This window comes from Chrysemys picta, chromosome 2 (genome assembly GCF_011386835.1).
Source record: "Chrysemys picta bellii isolate R12L10 chromosome 2, ASM1138683v2, whole genome shotgun sequence".
Taxonomy (NCBI): domain Eukaryota; kingdom Metazoa; phylum Chordata; order Testudines; family Emydidae; genus Chrysemys; species Chrysemys picta.
Window position 1 is genome coordinate 141623090 of NC_088792.1, and position 19302 is coordinate 141642391.

Sequence of the window (19302 nt, forward strand, 5' to 3'; positions counted from 1 at the left end):
TATTACCTTGTCCACCTTGTCGCTCTTGTGATTCTCTTTGACCATGAACTGAATGCTTTGACATTGGTGTAAACAGGAGGTAAAACTTCCATGGGAGCTATTTCCAAGGATACCTCAAAGAAAAAAAAAAACCTGCTCATGGAATATAGTTCTTAAATCTCCTGGAGAACATGTGAAATGGTCATCCACAAAGGAAACAGTAAGTTTTAGCTCAGGGATCGGCAACCTATGGCAAGCGGCTCGCCAGGGTAAGCACCCTGGTGGGCCGGGCCAGTTTGTTTACCTGCCGCGTCTGCAGGTTCAGTCGATGGCAGCTCCCACTGGCTGCGGTTCCTTTTCCAGGCAAATGGGGGCTGCAGGAAGCGGTGGCCAGGACATCCCTTGGCCCGCGCTGCTTCCCGCATCTCCCATTGGCATGGAGCGGTGAACCATGGCCAGTGGGAGTCGCAATCGGCCAAACCTACGGATGTGGCAGGTAAACAAACCTGCCCGGCCGACCAGGGTGCTTATCCTGGCGGGCCGCGGCCCAAAGGTTGCTGAGTTTTAGCTGCATGCTCTGTTAGTAACATATGTCACTGATTGACCACGTCAGTCAAGGTCTTCTCTTTCTCTAGCATGACCTCTTTTTGACACCACAAAGCAGAAATCACATTTGGATTATGTAGTGGAGAGTGTAAGTAAATGGTCTGAGGTATAATTGTAAGACTTTCAAGTCTCTCTATACTTCCTTGCATAATGTAAATAGATTTAATCTTTAGCAAAATTCCATTGTTCATGTAACAATTCTTGCAGAGTTCTTAAGGTTTAAATATTGAGCTACAAAGGTTTAGGGACTTTTTTCATGTCAAGACTATAGTACAACATAATAGGCCAGATCAAGAATTTACTTAGTCCATTTCAATGGGCAGCACTCAGCTGTGCTGTCTCAGCAGCTGACTGAGCAGGGAGTTGTAAAATATTCAAAGTTCCCTCCCAGCTCTAATGTGGAAGTAATCTAAGATACTTATATAATCCCTATTGCCTTAGTATCTGAGCACCTCACATTTTTTAATATAATTTATCCTCACAACACCCCTGTAAGCAGGAGAGTACTATTATCCCCATTTTACAGATGGGGAACTGAAGAACAGAAAGAGGTGACTTGTTCAATGTCACAGAAGAAAGTTGATGAAGAAGAAAGAATTAGACTCAGATCTTCTAAATCCTGTGCTATTGTCAACCATCCTCCATACCACCAGCCAATTATGAGCCCTAACAAACAGGCTTGGCTTTAGCTTAGGTCAGTAAGGGATGTACTTATGCCAAATTTATATAAGACATTTAAACTGAAATGTTCACACAAGAGTTTCACCATTATAATTAAATCGATTTCTTAATGGAAACCAAACAGGGCAGTGTCTACACAAAAGAATAAATGGACACAAATCAGACATCAAGAATTGTAACATTTAAAAACCAGTAGGAGAGCACTTCAATCTCCCTGGACACTCAATAACAGATTTAAAAGTGGCAATTCTTCAACCAAAAAACCTTCAAAAACAGACTTCAATGAGAAACTGCAGAACTGGAATTAATTTGCAAACTGGACACCATCAAATTAGGCCTGAATAAAGACTGGGAGTGGATGGGTCACTACAAAAAATAATTTTCCCTCTGCTGATACTCACACCTTCTTGTCAACTGTAGGAAACGGGCGACGTCCACCTTGATTGCATTGGCCTCGTTGGCACAACAAAAGTAATTTTCCCTCTCTTGATATTCACCCCTTCGTGTAAACTGTTGAGAATAGGCCACTTCCACCTTAATTGAATTGGCCTTGTTAGCACTGTTCTCCCACTTGGTAACACAATTCCCATCTTTTCATGTGCTGTAATATATATACTGCTTACTGTATTTTTCAGTCCATGCATCTGATGAAGTGGGTTTTAGCCCACGAAAGCTTATGCCCAAATAAATTTGTTAGTCTCTAAAGTGCCACAAGGACTCCTTGTTGTTTTTGCTGATACAGACTAACACGGCTACCACTCTGAAACCTAAACGGAGATAGTTGAGTTGGTGCTAATTTCTCTGTACTCAGGGCTTCAAACTGTAAGCTCTTTGGAGTGTGGGCTGTGTTTTTATGACCTGTGTGTGTTCAGCACTGAACACTATGGGGCCCTGATCAGGACCCATACGTGATACGGATACTAAAAATTAATAATAAATCAAAAATATAGTGCTCTGCCCTTTCTGTAGTGTGTTGTGCTCTCTGGCTGACCTCTGCATGGAAACAAAGGGATGCTGTACCCCCTCGTTCAAAAGCCACAATCCTGCCCAATGTGATCAAAAACATCAAACACAGAAAGAACAAAATCACACCACCTAAAACTACAAAGACTCAAGTACTCACCCCATTTCAGCTCACTTAAAAATGCAGAGCTAATGGTAATGTAGGCACATTAATAGTTGTACTCATTTTATATTGATATACTCTTTCTAAAATAGAAATACAACTATCAATGTGTCTGTACCATTAGTGCTGCATTTTTAAGTGAGCTGAAATGGGGTGAGCACTTAAGTCTTTGTAGCATATTGCTATATACACATGTCTTTATATCAATACCATGATTCTAACTTATTAATGTTAATAAGTTTCATCACATATTACTGTTATGCAGCATGATTTAACATATATATATATATATATATATATATATATATATATATATATATATATATATAAATTTTATAAGTTCTACAGTATTCAGTTGGTTTATGACCTAGTATCTAGTGCTGTTTGTCCCTCCCCTCCCGCCACCCAAGTGAATTGTAAATACATTTTTGTAAAATCATTCTTTAGAGATTTTGATACCACAAAATCTAAGTGCTGTCTGCAAACTATGGGTAAGTATATTGTTCTACACAAAATAGAAGTGACCATATGTTATAAATCACAGGGACTGCCAGTCTGGAAACACATGACACATCCTTATGCTTGGAAGTACCTGCACCTTCCTTCTTTGTATTGGCACATTTTCATATCATTATTATTATTATACTCTCAGTAAAAGAACCAGTCCAGAGACATTGTAAATGAGTGATTTCTTATGAGGAATGCTTGAAGCCATTGCAATCTTATTGCATTCTTGAAAAACACAAAATGAGGCCATTTCTCTCATACATTGTTTATATTAGTTTTCAGAAATATTATCTCACAAATATTTTGCTTTACAATTTAAACTTCTAAACTAATATTTTCAAAAACAACAATAATTGACCTATGATTACAAATGTTGGTGTATTGTTGCCACCCCAGTTCCAACCAGCCAGTTATTTTAAAGTACAATTTCTGTGTAATCTGAATATTTAACTTTTCATCATGACTTGTTCAGAGACATTGGTTCAAGAATAAATGCATTTCCCCTGCATCAATTTCTGTATTTCAAATTAGTGTCAAGAGTCAGATTTTCATAACACAAATTTCAGCATTTTTAATGGATACAAGATAAACTGCTTCTATCATTGTACTAGTCTCAGTAAATTGCTAATGAATATTGCACACTAAATTTTAATGAAGTTCATCAAGTATGTTTGCATATCAGTTTCATATTTCTTATACCATTGAATGAATGATTAAAGCTATTTGTGGAAGTAATACACTTAAGGAAATATACTAGTAACTTCTATGGGCTTTTGATCATGCCCTGTACAGCAAGATATCTGTAGACAGCTTTCCAGCTTATCTATCTTTATTATATAATTCTGATTTAATACACTTATTTTATATAAACAAAGAACGTGTTTTGATGTGGAGTTTAATTAGCAGAGATGGTTACAAATCAAATGACTGGATTCAAAATTTCCCAAATATTAGGAAAGTTGGGATCTGAAATTTGTAACATCTATGATGAACTATAGAACAAGCAATGTAAAAATGTCAAAAAAGTATTTTAAAAGCATTTCTTGATTCTTCAAAAAGTTCCACCAATAATAGCAGAATTCATTTTTTAAAATGTTATTTTGCCCTAATATATTTATTAATTTACTTGTTCTATAACCATTCATATCCACTGATAACTTAATTACCTTAAAATGTCATTAGTTATAATATGGTGGTGGTGGGTGGAGAGACTATTGTCCTAGGGTTCCCTATATATCAGTCACATCTAGCATCAAGCTGATGCAGGTTAATTCCGCTAACATAACCTGGGATCTAAAAATAAATCTCTTCAGTTTCTCCTTCTTTCAAGAGCATCAGGAATAAATATTCTATACTCAGAACATAGATGATCATTTGCTGAAGATGTGAAGCAAGTCAGAAAACAGTCCAGTTCAATTTTCCACCGCAGTACTACTAAGAGTAGTAAGTAAATAAATAATAATACTTAAAACTTATAGAGCACCTTTTTGTAATCAAAGCGTGTTATAAACCATAGGCTTCGATAATAGTTGGCCATGGTTAAGTTTCCACTTGAGACAGGAGTCTGGCATCCCTCTACCTTGATGAAAACTGAATTATTTGCCTGAAAATTTTGCACATATTATTTTGTCAGGGAAGGAGTCTAGTTTTATTTATTTATGTATGTATTTATTTGAGGGTAGCTAAGCAAATACCTTAAAACATAAAAATTCAAAAATATGAAACCTGTTTGCATTTTTGAAAGTCTAACTTAAAAAAAACCCACCATTGATCAAAATATTTCAAATTTGTTTTATTCTCTTCAGTGACAAATGTTTTATTGTCTTCAACTTTGACAACTTCTGAAAGTGTGATGGTTTAATTTTTGAGTTATTTGATACCATACTTCTGAGAAGTCCAGAACTGGAGTCTTTGAATTGTAAATTGCATAGCACTGAGTTCAACCTATCTGTAGTTACAAGCAGTGCACTTCTTAAAGTCGGTATTCACAATGGACAGCTAGCTATAAAAGATTTAAGATGTCTCTAGCCAAAGACTCCAAGAAGCTTTAAGAATTGTGGCAGGACCCTGTGGGTGTCAGTAACAGTTGCATGGATTCCTGGGGAGTTCATAAGACTTTCTTTCTTTCTCTCCCCTCCAGTTTTTATCAAAACTATCTACATTTAGTTTTTGTATATCATTATTTTATATATTAAGTTATAAGCTAAGATAATGGCCAGATAAAATCTTCATTAAGATAGAGTAGAAGAAAGACTTCAAGAAAAGTGACCTATTGTAAAGTTGTAAAGAATAGAAATGATTGAAAACCTGGAAGTTCAGAATTAAGATTTTACAAAGACTGTCAAACAGTTCATATTCTCCTGTTATATCTCTGACTATCCTACATCTAGATTACAAACACCTTAAAGCCATACACTACACCTTTTTCTTCATTTTCCAGTATCTTAATTTTCGCATTGGATCATAACAAACTCGGCATACTACCTGCCAAGTCAAATGCCTTTCTCCAATTTTCTCTGCCATCCCAAATTTCCAATATAGTCAAGAAGAAGTCATAATATTTTCACATCTTATCATCTACATAAAGCCTCGAAACCACTTAAGTTTATAACACCAATCCTCATCAAGGCTTCATAAATTAACAATGTCAAATCTATTCTCATCTACTTTCTGAGTACAAAGACCACTACAACTATCTTATTCTCTTCCCTGATGTGGGATGACTTTCAAACATCCACACACAACCAAATCTCCACTATGAGCCATCCATTGGCTACGTAATGGCTCCAGTTTACAGAATATCTCATTCTCCAAAATGAATTAAATCGAACATTGCCTCAGAATGACAAAAATAAAGTAGAAATATAGAAGGCAAAAATGAGAATTATAGTTAACACAGATGTGATCTGATATTTCGATGGTGCATAGTATGGTGGGATACAGGGATGAGACAATTTGGGTAATTTTGAATTTCCATTTTTTTTCTTAAGTTTTTTAAAAATACAATCTACTTATAAATAATCTTACTCTATAATGCATACATTAATACAATTATATAAAACAAATCAGATATCAAATACATCATAATGCTTGGCCAATCAAATACAGATATGCTGTCACCTTTATAACAAACTGAATTCAATATTCTTTCTAAAGGATCTGATACATCTATGCACACACACATGCACCCCTCCCCACTGAAAGCTGCATGAGCAACTTGAAGTGTAAAATATTACAAGCCTCATTAATGTATTTCTTGGTACCCTGGATAAGTTTTTCTGGATAAAAGTTAGCAAGCTATTGTTATTGTTTTAACAAGTTCATCAAGAAATGATGTAGGGAGGGAATTCTCCTTCCGACTCTGGAATCTTTGTGCTGCTTTATATTTTATATTGTGGCAGCAAAATGGGCTGTGAAATTCCTGGATCCAGCACCATAGGAATGGAGTAGAGACCACCTCTGCAAATCCCAGACTAGGGAATGTGTGCGGGGCACCACAATAGTGGATTCTGGGTGGCATTCCTGCCCACAGGCAACACAGCTTAGACTCCTCAAATATAGGGCTGCCTAAAATACACGCAGGGCTGTTTCAGTGCCCATAGTTGCCTGAAACCTCAGGGCAAGAAAAGATGATATAACACCACTTTAATCCCCCTCCCCTGGCTGGGAGGTTTGTGCTACACCTCTTAAAGACACAGCATAAAAATCTCATGTTTCAATCTGAGTCTACAGGCTTCTTATCTTGAGACATGTCCGGGAGAATTAGAACCCATTGTTCCTGATAAAAATACTTTGTTTTATAATCACCAATCTCCAGATTCAGATACTCTTACCTCACACCACATAGTAAATTTACTCCTCCAGCAGTTGTGCATATGGAGATCAACACACACACAATCACATACATTCACATGTAACATGCCTCCTGTGAATATATATGCATATAAAGTGTCTCCGAATTTATGTTATGTCATACAATTTCAAAAGTATTATTTTTTTCTGTCATAAATAGTAGTTGTGATCTCTTTGCTCCATAGCAAAATTTTGCTGGCTTACAAGGATTTGTTTTTGGAGGGGATGGGAAAGGAAAAACAACAATTATTAAATTCATCTGAAGTGAATACTGTATTAAATTAAACAGCCTTGTTATTACAGATAAAAAATTATGTTAAACAAAACAAAATGTCTGTCATCAAACATAGACAAGTTAATGGGGTCCAGGAAATTCAAGCAATATTAAACACCCCTTTTGGTAGACATTTCTTACTCTTTCACATGAGCTATTTGAATTTCTTATTTGTATTTTGTGCTTTTATGTATTTTTTTGGGGGGGTGGGGAGAGCATAAATGATGCACAGAGCTTAAACTTGATCATTTCAGATCATTCTTCACCTTGAGTCATACAGAACACATTTTCAGTGTAATGACAATATTGCAGTTTTAGAAATACAAACATAATATTTGTTTCTTATGGTATGTGTGTTGAAGCTCACATTCAATAATCCTGCCAAGCCTGTCCTACAGGCAAGACAAAACATTTAAAATAATAATTTAATAGGCACAGTTGAGTGGTTTGCTGAGCCTAAACCTGAAAGTACAAAAACATGATACTCCACTTTGGCTGAATGGTTCATATCACAACTCCTTGAAGAATTTATTCTATACACAGACATTTTATTTGAATGTATAGTACAAAATTGCAATTCTCATAGCTCAAAGGGTGTTCAAGTCAATGGTAGAATTTAATAGGAGGAAAAAAATCTTTCATATGTTGGGTTACAACCTACCAGGTGCATCAAACTATAAGAAATATAAAGTGCCCACCTGTTTTAGGGTCAACAGAGAAGTATGGCTGTCCCTGAAGAATACTGTATACCACCCGGGCACTGTTCCCATAGGTAGGGTCATCTGCATCTGTAGCTGTCACCTGTAGAACAGAGGTACCTGTACATCCAGGAAAACAAGGTTTAGTTGATAAAAGTTCTATATCTCCTGTCAAGCATGTATATACAATTATTTTTAAATGCACTTCCACAAGTTTGTATTTGTTTTTCTTCAAAACCCCCTTCTTTCTAGCTAGAGAATGGATCAAATTGCAGAATTGCTTCTCCTTTCTTCCATCCTTCCATATTTTTAAGGTGTTATCACCTTAGTATCTAACTGCAAAAAGATTATGTGTGTTAAGATCTGGGGTTTTGTTTCAGCTCATTATGTAAAGATAGCAGCAATTTCAAAATTCGTATCCAGATCAAGATTTTGAACACACCAAAGTTATACATGTTGGGATAAAACCACCATTTACTGCAGATACTAATCTTGAAAGACATATTCATTTTAAATCACACCCGTGGAGCTCCAGAAATCAATAAAAGATGTAAAACAATTATAGCATAGAAATCAGAAAACTCCAAAGAACAAAAACTTAAACCTAAAACTGCTTTCTACAAAACTATCAATGGAATTTCAGAGACAGAATTCCAGCATTAACAGAAACATCTGGGAGCAGCCTTCTTGCTGTGGTTAACAGATATTTGTAAGAAATTATAAGTTGCAACTCCTACTATGTCATAAGGTGGAACAGGGTTATGAACTGCACTCTAGAGATATTAAACTGTGAGAATTGCTGTGTAGATAAAGTGCAGCAGAGAAGTTTGTGATGACTCAGTTGCAATAAAGAAACTTTGAAATTTACTGTAATTTCTCCAGTAAATACTTGATTATGAATCTTTTTTGCTATGTCATTTGGACACTATTTTCAAGAAATCAGTTAGTGAAAGGAGGGTAAAGTTCTGGAGATTCATTCTTTAACCTTCTCCTCCACATATCCTCAGACTTCCTATTGCCACACATAGATTTGGCCAGTATCAACGAGGAGCTCAAAGAATTATAATATTGGAATAAACCATTAGCTCATTTCTAGTGTTATCATACATCTGGCAGTGATATTTGAGGCCTATGGCTCTGATCTTACAGATACTTATGCACCATGAATTGAACTGTTTGAGGTCAATGGGACTCAGAGTCAGTCAAGTAAGCATGTGAATCTTTGCAGGATCAGAACCTATAAATGCTTAAGGAAGCATCCATGCTATAGTGCAATGTTATATCCTGAACATAAAAGTTCCTTTCCACTTCCAAGCTGGTGATTAGCATATACCTTATAAGGTTGAGAATTGCTATCCTATGTAGTTGTTAATTCTACTCATGTAAATAATTTGAATACATGGGAAAGAGTGAAATTTGAAAATATTTTAATTTGAAAAGTTAAATATAGCTCAAACAGCCGATAATGACCTATTTATTTTTATCCAAGTTTTAATAACCTATATAGAAATATAACAGATACACTGGCATGCAATCATTTTAGGTTCAAGATAACTGAATTATTTTTGAAGTACAATAAACTGAAAAGAGAAATACAAAGTTGTTTCCTTAAACTGTTATTGAAATCCATATGGCCATTTTTACTGTGATGCCCATACTTAATGTTCATGTACAAGTTTCAGCAAATCATGACAGGTAACTTCGACTAACAGCAAATGCCCCCTCCTCTGTTTTACAACTTGCTTAACTACCTGAAGAATGAACTTCCACTCTCTTCAGCAATAATATAAACATCAACATGAAAAAGCCATATCTTCTCTGTACCCTAGTATAGTCTAAAATCTCTGCTGACTACAGACTTTCCATATTAATTTACTTATACTTTTTATTAATGGATATATTATTTTATGCTGAAGTATTATTTTATTTCATTTGGGCCACTGTCAATGCCAGGACACAGGAACAAAGTGATTTTATTCATCTCAATGTATATACTAACCAAAACCACCTCCCCACCTAGGCAGCTTCTGGTAAAAACTGGTAAAAACTGCAATCTCTTCCTACCCTCAAAAACAGTAATTACCCGCAACTGCCTACCCGGTCAAAACATATTAGCCCTGACACCTTCTCTAAACCTTGGAAAACATATGAGCTTTGAAGAAGTCTCTGCACATCAACGGATATAGGCTTTTTCAGAAGGCATAGGAGGAGTAAGGTCCAAAGCTGATGTTATTTCATTGCAACACCTTTCTAACAGTCCCTCTCTCTTTTAAACAGAGGAGTATATGAGTGCCTCTGCTGATCACTGCTATGAGGATCTAAAACAGGGAGAGAGAATGGATGTAAGCATATTCCAGGCCATTTAAGAGTTTACAGAATACAACTAACATCTTAAACTGCACTTTTGGGATAGTCCAGTACTTCAGTACCTTTTTTCCTAAAAGCAGGAAGGCATCTGGAGGACTGGAAGTTTGATCCTGTAAGATGCCAAACACTCTTTCCCAATCCAGCAAAACACTTAAGCATGTGCTTAAGTTTACAGACATGAATAGTCCCAGAGACTCTGTGAGTGGAAGGTGGAGGCCTGGGAATAGGTGGGGTTGAAGAGTAAAGAATAGTAAGTGGCCAGTATGGCTCCATCAAAAGCTCTTTAATGACCTGAAAATCAAAAAGGTATCTTACAAAGCACAGACACATGGGCAAATTTCTAAGGGTGAGTGAAAGACAATAGGAAAAAATTCTATAAAAAACATTTGGAGTAACTGAATGTGGAAGGAAAATGTAGGACCAAGGAGGAAAGGAGAGCTGATAATGGACAACACCAAGAAGGTTGAGGTGTTTAAACCCATTTTGCTTCAGTCCTCACTAAAAAGATAAATAGTGAACAGATACTTAACACAATATTAATAACAAAGAAGAAAGAGAATGAGCCAGAATGGGGAAAGAACAGGTTACAATGTAGTTAGATGTATTCAAGTCAGCAAAGTGTGAGTGTGATGAAATTCACTCTAGAGTGCTTAAGAAACTAGTAAAAGCAACCTCAGAACAATTAGTAATTATCTTTGAAAACTCATGGAGAATGGGTGAGGTCCCAGAGGAATGGAGAAAGGCAAACATAGCACCTATCATTTAAGAAAGGAAGTAAGAGGACCTGGGGAATTACAGACCACTCAGCCAAAGTTCAATACCTGGAAAGATATTGGAACAAATTATTTAACAGTCATTATGTAAACACATTAAAGAGAAAATGTTTATGAGTAATAGCCAACACAGATTTACCAAGAAGAAATCATGCCAAACCAACATAGTTTCCTCATTTGACAGAATTACTGGCACAGTGGATGGGGAGGGATGGGCTGAGAAGGGATATATCTTCATTTTAGTAAGACTTTTGAAATAGTCCCACATGATATTTTCACAAACAAACTACGGAAATCTGTTTTAGATTAAATTACTATAAGGTAGGTGCAAAACTGGTTGAAAGACTGTACTCAAAGAATAGTTATCAATGGTTTTCTATCCAACTGGGGGGGGTATATCTAGTGGGATACATCAGGAATCTATCCTGGGCCTGGTACTATTTAATGTTTTCACTAATGACTTAGATGATTGAGCGGAGACTATGCTTATGAAATTTGGAGATGACACCAAGCTAGGAGAGGCTAAAAGCACTCTGAAGGACAGGATTCAAATTCAAAACAACTTTGGAAAAATTGGAGAATTTGTCTCAAATCAACAAGATAAAATTCAATAAAGACAAGGACAAAATACTATGCTTGGGAAGGAAAAATCAAATGCAAAATATAAAATGAGGAATAACTGGCTAAGTGGTAGCACTGGTGAAAAGGATCTGGAGGTTACAGTGGATAACAAATTGAATATGAGTCAACAACATGATGAAGTTGTGAAAAAAAGGCTAATATGATTCTGGGGTGTTTTAACAGGAGGGTCACATGTAAGACATAGGAGGTTAAAAAACTGGGTCTGTTTAGTCTTGAGACTAAGACGACTGAGGAGGTACCTGATAACAGTCTTCAAATATGTTAAGGGTTGTTATAAAGAGGGCCGTGATCAGTTGTTCTCCGTGTCTGCTGAAGGTTGGACAAGTAGTAATGGGCTTAATCTGCAGGAAGGGAGATTTATGTTAGATATTAGGGGGGGAATTCTAACTATAAGGTTAGTTAAGCACTGGAATAGATTTCCAAGGAACATGGTGGATTCCCTATCCTTGGAGGTTTTAAAGAAAAATAGGTTAGATAAACAACTGTCAGAAATGCTGTAGGTATACTTTGTCCTGCCTCTGTGCTGGAGGTGGACTAGATGACCTCTTGAGATCCATCCCAGCCCTTCATTTCTACAATTCTTTGAGTTAACTAAAAAATGGCTTTTTTGTATCTAAGAAAAACAACAAAACTGAGAAAAAATTAACAAATGAAAAAAGTTCTTTCATTTTCAGAGAACGTTAAAATTGGTGATGCATGGCCTATTTAGCATTGCAGGGTTGAGATAAAGCATGAAACATGTCGGCCCCAAAAAGTCCTTTTTTGGAAATTAATACACTGATAAAAGATTCATAGATGAAGTATTATGATGATTCTATACCAAGAAGACATCATAGTTTAAAATAATCTGGGCATTTTTATTATTTATTCATAAAGAGCAATAAATATGCATTCATGCTTAATTATTTATTTATGGTTTAATTTTTATTTGTTGTTAAAAAGGAACAAAAAATGAAAAATAAAGACTTTTTAGAATGCATACTCAGGACCTTTTATCAAATTACACAGTTGGAATCAAAGTGTTATGGCCTTGCTGCAGAAATTACTGTTTTCTTGTGCAGAATGAAATTCAAGTTGTATCTTGTTGGCTGTTGCTGTTTCACAATGCTTAAGAATTCCTTTGAGAATTCAGCCCCGTGCAGTTCATGAAGGCAGGCAGGTACTCCCAGCCTTCCAAAATCTTCACCTTATTTTCACTTCTTAAAGTTTTCGTTCAACATTGATCCTTCTGAGATTTTAACAATGCAGCAAACCACAGCAAATCATGCATACCGATTTGCATTCTCAGCAGACATTTACTTTTTATTAAACTTCCTCATTAAATGTTAAAGATTTGTCTGCAGAGACACAGACTGACGTTATCCTCTTCATCTTTTCTTCTCTAGATAACTTTACAACATTCTGATTGGGAAAAAAAAAGTAGGAAAAAAAAGAGAGACACTAATATATGGCTACAGTTCTGATTTCCCAAATCAATTCAGACTTAATTTTGATAACACAGGAAAAAGTAAAAAAAAAAAAAAAAAAGAAAGAAAAAAAAAATGGGGAGGGGGTGTGATTCTGAAAGAACACAGCCATATTTTACCATTACAAACAAAGTTTCAACTAAGTAGAAGTAATACCCAATACGTTGTTCTAAAAGTGCCAAGGGGAATAGTTTGGAATGGTAATTGTACACTGAACAACCAACGAATCCAAGTTTGGAAAAAAACAATTTAAAAAAAATATTTGTAATGTCAAAAAATGCTTTCACAGCAAAATTTTCAGTTTTCTTTGATATAGACTTACACTGTAGTTTAGAGAATAAAGGCCTTCAGGGAAATTAGATTTTTGTTTTTTGATAACATAAAAATGGCCAGAAGGGGTCAGACCACTAGTCCATTTAGCCCAGTATTCTGTCTTCCAACAGTGGCCAATGCCAGGTGCTTCAGAGGGAATGAGCAGAATAGGTAATCATCAAGTGATCCTTGTCACCCATTCCCAGCTTCTGGCAAACAGAGGCTAGGGTCACTTCAGAACATGGTATTGTGTCCCTGCCCATCCTGGCTAAACCCATGAACCTATCCACCATGAAGTTATCTAGGTTTTTTTTTTTTAAACCCTGTTATAATCTTGGTCTTCATAACATAACATCCTCCGGTAAAGAGTTCTACAGGTTGACTGTGCATTGTGTGAAGAAATATTTCCTTTTGTTTGTTTTATTCTTGCTGTGGGTTAATTTCATTGAGTGACCTCTAGTTCTTGTGTTATGAGGAGGAGTAAATAACACTTCCTTATTTACTTTCTCCACACCAGGCATGATTTTATAGACCTCTATCATATCCCCTCTTAGCCATCTCTTTTCCAAGCTGAACAGTCCCAATCTTATTAATCGCTCCTCATATGGAAGCCGTTCCATACCCCTAATAATTTTTGTTGCCCTTTTTAGTACCTTTTCCAATTCCAATATATCTTTTTTGAGATAGGATGATCAGAAATGCACACATTATTCAAGGTGTGGGTGTACCATAGATTTATATAGAGGCCATATGATATTTTCCATCTTATTATATCTATCCCTTTCTTAATGATTCCCAACATTCTGTTTGCCTTTTTAACTGATGCTGCACATTGAGTGAATGTTTTCAGAGAAATATTCACGACACCAAGATCTCTTTCTTGAGTGGTAACAGCTAATATATACCCCATTATTTTATATGTATAGTTGGGATTATGTTTTCCAATGTGCATTACTTTGCATTTATCAACATTGAATTTCATCTGCCATTTTGTTGCTCAGTCACCCAGTTTTGAGAGATCCTTTTGTAGCTCTTCACAGTCTGCCTGGGACTTAATTATCATGAGTAGTTTTGTATTATCTGCAAATTTTGCCACCTCACTGTTTACCCCTTTTTCCAGATCATTTATGAATATGTTAAATAGGACTGGGCCCAGTACAGACCCCTGGGGGACACCACTATTTAGCTTTCTCCATTCTGAAAACTGACCATTTATTCCTACCCTTTGTTTCCTATTTTTAACCAGTTACTGATCTAGAAGAAAACCTTCCCTCTTATCCCATGACAACTTACTTTGCTTAAGAGCCTTTGGTGAGGGACCTTGTCAAAGGCTCTCTGAATATCTAAGTATACTATATCCACTGGATCATCCTTGTCCACATGCTTGTTGACCCCTTCAAAGAATTCTAGTAGATTGGTGAGGCATGACTTTCCTTTCCAAAAAAACATGTTGACTCTTCCCCAACAAACCGTGTTCATCTATATGTCTCATAGATCTTTTCTTTACTATAGTTTCAACCAATTTGCCTGGTACTGAAGTTAGGCTTACCGGTCTATAATTGCCAGGATTGCTACTGGAGCCTTTTTAAAAAAAATGACATCACATTAGCTATCCTCCTGTCATCTAGTGTAGAAGCTGATTTAAATGATAGGTTTCATTCCACAGTTAGTAGTTCTGCAGTTTCACATTTGAGTTCCTTCATAACTCTTGGGTGAATACCATCTGGTCCTGGTGACTTATTACTGTTTAATTTATCAATTTGTTCCAAAACCTTCTCTAATGACAACTCAATCTGGGATAGTTCCTCAGATCTGTCACCTAAAAAGAATGGCTCAGGTTTGGGAATCTCCCTCACATCCTCAGCCGTGAAGACCGATGCAAACAATTCATTTAGTTTCTCCGCAATGGCCTTATTGTCCTTAAGCGCTACTTTTGCATCTCGATCATGCAGTGGCCCCAGTGCTTGTTTGGCAGGCTTCCTGCTTCTGATGTACTTTTAAAACATTTTGCTGGTACTTTTTGAGTTTTTTGCTAGCTGTTCTTCAAATTCTTTTTTCAACTCCCTAATTATATTCTTACACTGCATTTGTCAGTGTTTATACTCCTTTTTATTTTCCTCAATAGAATTTAGCTTCCATTGTTTAAAGGATGCCTTTTTACCTCTAACTGATTCTTTTACTTTGTTGTTTAGCTATGTTGGCACTTTTATGGTCCTCTTACTATGTTTATTTTAATTTGGGGTATACATTTAAATTGAGCCTCTATTATGTCTTTAAAAGTCTCCATGTAGCTTGCAAAGATTTTGCTTATAGCGCTGTACCTTTTAATTTCTGTTTAACAAACTTCCTCATTTTTTGTGTAGTTCCCCTTTCTGAAATTAAATGTTACCATGGTGGGCTCCTGTGGTGTTTTCCCTGCCACGGGGATGTTAAATGTTATTATATTATGGTCACTATTACCAAGCAGCTCAGCTATATTCGTCTCTTGTACCAGATCCTGTGCTCCACTTAGGACTAAATCAAGAATTGCTTCTCCTTGTGGGTTCCAAGACTAGCTGCTCCAAAAAGCAGACATTTAAGGGGTCAAAAAGCTCTATCTCTGCATCCCATCCTTAGGTGACATGTACCCAGTCAATAAGGGGATATTTGAAATCCACCATTATTATTGAGTTTTTGCTTCATGTAAGATTTTTACTTCATTTGACTCCATGCTTTGTTGCACATGTAATGCCTCTCCACCACAAGTACGACCTATTCTGTCCTTCTGATATTCCTTGTACCCTGGTATTAGTTTATCCTGTTGATTATCCTCATTCCACAAAGTTTCTATGATGCCTGTTATATCAATATCCTCATTTAATATGAGGCACTCATGTTTACCCATCTTAGTACTTAGACTTCTAGAATTTGTATAGAAGCACTTAATTTTTTTTTCACTTTTTAGCTGTCTGCCATTATGTGATGTAATTGAATGGGATTCTTTTTCATTTGACTGTTTCTCATCAGATCCTACCTGCATTTTATTATCTTCCATCCTCTCCTCCTTATTTGGATATGATGTCATGGTATCCTGTCACACTAAGGATACCTCTCAATTAATAGATCCTCCCCTAAGGTATGTCTCTAACTGAAGAACATTTTCTTCCGCACCCGTCAGCTTTCCCTCAGCCCTTAGTTTAAAAACTGCTCTACAGCCTTTTCAATTCTATGTGCCAGCAATTCCATTTTGGTTTAGGTGGAGCCCATCCTTCCTGTATGGGCTCCCCCTTTCTCAAAAGGTTCCCCAGTTCCTAATAAACTAAACACCTCCTCCCTACACCATCATCTCATCCACACATTGAGACCCTGCAATTCTGTCTGTCTGATGCTGCATGTGGAACTGGAAGCATTTCAGAGGTTACCATGGAGATCCTGGACTTCAATCTCTTACCTAGCAGCCTAAATTTATCTTCCAGGACCTCTCTCCTACCCTTCCCTATGTCATTGGTACCTACATGTACCACAATAACCGGCTCCTCCCCAGCACTACACAAAAGTATATCTAGATGTCTCGAGAGATCAACAGCATTCACACTTGGCAGGCAAGTCACCATGTGGTTCTCCCAGTCATCACAAACCCATGCAAATATCTATGTTTCTAATGATCAAATCCCCCATGACTATTACCTGTCTCTTCCTAATAACTGGAGTTCCCTCCCCGAGAGAGGTATCCTTAGTGTGACAGGAAACCATGACATCATCTGGAAAGAGGATCCCAACTATGGGATCATCTCCCTTGGCTTCAGTTTGATGTTTTCTTTCCCTGAGACTTTCATCCTCCTCAACAGTACAGAGGTTGTCAGACTGGGAGAGGGACCATTCTACTGTGTCCCAGAAAGTCTCATCTATCTACCTCTCTGTCTCCCTTAGCTCCTACAGTTCAGCCACCCTGGTCTCCGAAGCCTGTATGCATTCTCTGAGGGCCAGGAGCTCTTTGCACCAAATGCACACATATGCCACCCATCCATAGGTAAGATAATCATATATACTGCATGAGGTTCATTAACATTACTGGTAGCAGTAATGGAGTCCTGGTTTACATATAGCCACATAGTTCATTGGAAGAAATTCTTCATTTGGCTGACATTTACAGTCATTTACCGTCATTTACAGATAATGATAGTTCTGAAGGAAACCACTGGAAGAAGTGGTCCTGTCTCCATCAGAATGGTCCCCTGAACAATTGTCACATTCTCTTTCTCTCATGCCGAACAAAATAACGAGGAATTAGATAGCAGGCTGATAAGGCTCGATCCTATAAGCTGCTGAACACTCTGGCCTGCACCAGTGAAGCACTTAAGCATGTGATTATAGTTACAAACACAGACTCATAGAAATGTAGGGAGGGAAGGGACTTCAACAGGTCAGCTCCTGCACTGAAGCAATACCAAGTATACTCAGATGGTACCTAACAGATGTTTGTCTAACATGTTACGAAAAACCCCCATGGCAGCAATTCCACAACCTCCCTAGGTAACCTATTCCATTACCTAACAATCCTTATACTTGGGAAGGTTTTCCTAATAGCTAATGTAATTCTCCCTTGCTGCAGATTACTTTTTGTCCTAGTTGCAGTGGACACAGAGAGCAATTGATCTCCATATACTTTATATAGTGCTTATCTTATTTGAAAACTATTATGTCCCACTCAGTCTTGTCTCAAGACCAAACATACTTAATAGGTCTGGTGAGGAGGAGGAGAGCAATTTGTCCACATGTTTCTTAAAGTGTGGCACCCAGCACTGGGCACAATATTCCAGTTGAGGCCTTACAGTGGTGCCTGGTAGAGCAGCACTGCTGTAAGAGTGGCCCAATTACCTCCTATGTCTTAAATACAACACTCCTGTGAATAAACCCCAGAACATTAGCCTTTTTCACAGCATCATCACATTGTCGGCTCTAACTCCAGATTCTTTTCTGCCATACTACTGCCTAGCCAGCTATTCTCTATTTTGTATGTGTTTGATTTTTCCTTCCTAAAGTGTAGTACTTTTCAATATTTCATTTAATCTTATTGATTTCAGACCAATTTATTAAGGTTGCTTGAATACTACTCTTGTCCTCTGAAGTGCTTGCAACTCTTTCCAGCTTAGTGCCATCTACAAATTTCATAAGCATACTGTGCACTCCATTCCCAATCATAAATGAAAATATTGAATAGTAGCAGGACCCAGGATAGACCCTTGCAGGACTCCAGTGAATACTCCACTCCCCATGAAAATGTCATGTAGGACTGTGTCAGAAGCCTTTCTAGTATCAAGACATATTCTGTCTACCACTTCCCCTCTATCACCCTACTGTAATGTAGAATTCAAGACCCAAGGAAATTACATTGAATGGCAAAACAACAAATTCAGATATCAGAACAAGCACAAGAATAGCTACTGGTGAGACACCTTTAACAAATACTAAAATAAAGGTAAGAGTTCAGCTGTTTATAGCATTCCAGCTGAAGATCAAAATGGCAAACTGAAAGTGGATCCAATCCACGTGGGATTAATCTATCCATCAATCGAAGGTGGTGATGGGGAGATAAAGAGACAAAAAAACCTACGAAAAGCAAGAACAGACTTTGATCAGGTATCACTGGAAAGACTGACAAGAACACATATTGTGAACAATATACAATGATTTTCCAGTTTACCAAAAAGTGTGAAGGGGGGGAGGGGGAAATCAATAAATGTTAAAGAAAAGAATGATCAAAAACATGCAATGAAAGCAGCAAGACTGATTACAGTAAATGGTGAGATGTAACGCTATCTCTGAATCACAGTGAAGTTTCTTAGAATATATTCTTTAACAATCATCTCAGACACAGCCCATCAACAGAAAAATATATATGTTTTTCTCCACACAAGGTAGATGTTGATGCTTCTCCTTAGCATTAGCAGTGTTCTAAGTTAAAATAAAACACACTGATTTATTACCCAAAATGTTGTTCTAAAATAGCCTGGATGAGTCTGAGTAATCCCTAAAAGCT

General features: G+C 36.9%; 1 protein-coding gene across 9 annotated transcripts in view; it reads right to left on the minus strand.

Moving 5' to 3' along the window:
- The window catches only part of CDH18 (cadherin 18), an 896035-nt gene that overhangs the window by 187663 nt on the left and 689070 nt on the right, over nt 1-19302 (minus strand). For all 9 annotated transcript variants that reach the window (XM_042859886.2, XM_042859885.2, XM_065584267.1 and 6 more), the window contains one exon: nt 7724-7843. In XM_042859886.2, the coding sequence (XP_042715820.1) occupies nt 7724-7843 (120 nt within the window). The remainder of the gene's footprint in view (nt 1-7723; nt 7844-19302) is intronic.